The sequence below is a fragment of the Seriola lalandi genome, unplaced genomic scaffold, assembly GCF_002814215.2.
Source record: "Seriola lalandi dorsalis isolate HSWRI2012SDOR001 ecotype SW California unplaced genomic scaffold, Sedor1 jcf7180002054520, whole genome shotgun sequence".
Classification (NCBI taxonomy): domain Eukaryota; kingdom Metazoa; phylum Chordata; class Actinopteri; order Carangiformes; family Carangidae; genus Seriola; species Seriola lalandi.
The window spans coordinates 998345-998752 of NW_019525073.1; the positions used below are offsets into that span (position 1 = coordinate 998345).

Sequence of the window (408 nt, forward strand, 5' to 3'; positions counted from 1 at the left end):
TGCTGCTGCAGCTGTGTCAGGAAGCAAACTGTCATCTCCAGGATGTCTGCTTTCTCCAGCTTGGAGTCTGGCTGCTGTTTGAGGAACCCTGGATCTAGGAGAGACTTGAGCTGCTCGATGCTGCTGTTGATTCGCTCTCTGCGTAACTTCTCCACCAGAGGTTTTCTGAGCTGCAGAGAAAAGAACAAAGTCATTAATAAACTTATTCTGCAGTATAGTGATAGCATTAAACAAAAGACATTTTAATAATAATGTTTAAGTCTTGAATCTCCAATTTACCTTGTGGGTCAGAGTCAGGTGCTCCTCAGAGTTGGTCATTGCTGCAGTGATTGTAGGTGTCATGGCTGGATCTCTGTGCTGTAGAGGTCTCTGTAGAGAGGATCTGATCTCTGCTGGCTTCATCCCTCC

The 408-nt window shown here is 45.6% G+C and overlaps 1 protein-coding gene across 1 annotated transcript in view; it reads right to left on the reverse strand.

Moving 5' to 3' along the window:
* LOC111660692 (transcription factor HES-2-like) overlaps positions 1 to 402 on the reverse strand; it is a 628-nt gene extending 226 nt beyond the window's left edge. The window contains exons 1-2 of the mRNA XM_023414051.1: positions 280 to 402; positions 4 to 170 (exon numbers count right to left, since the gene is read on the reverse strand). Of these exons, the coding sequence (XP_023269819.1) occupies positions 4 to 170; positions 280 to 402 (290 nt within the window). The remainder of the gene's footprint in view (positions 1 to 3; positions 171 to 279) is intronic.
* Positions 403 to 408: the final 6 nt, after the last annotated feature.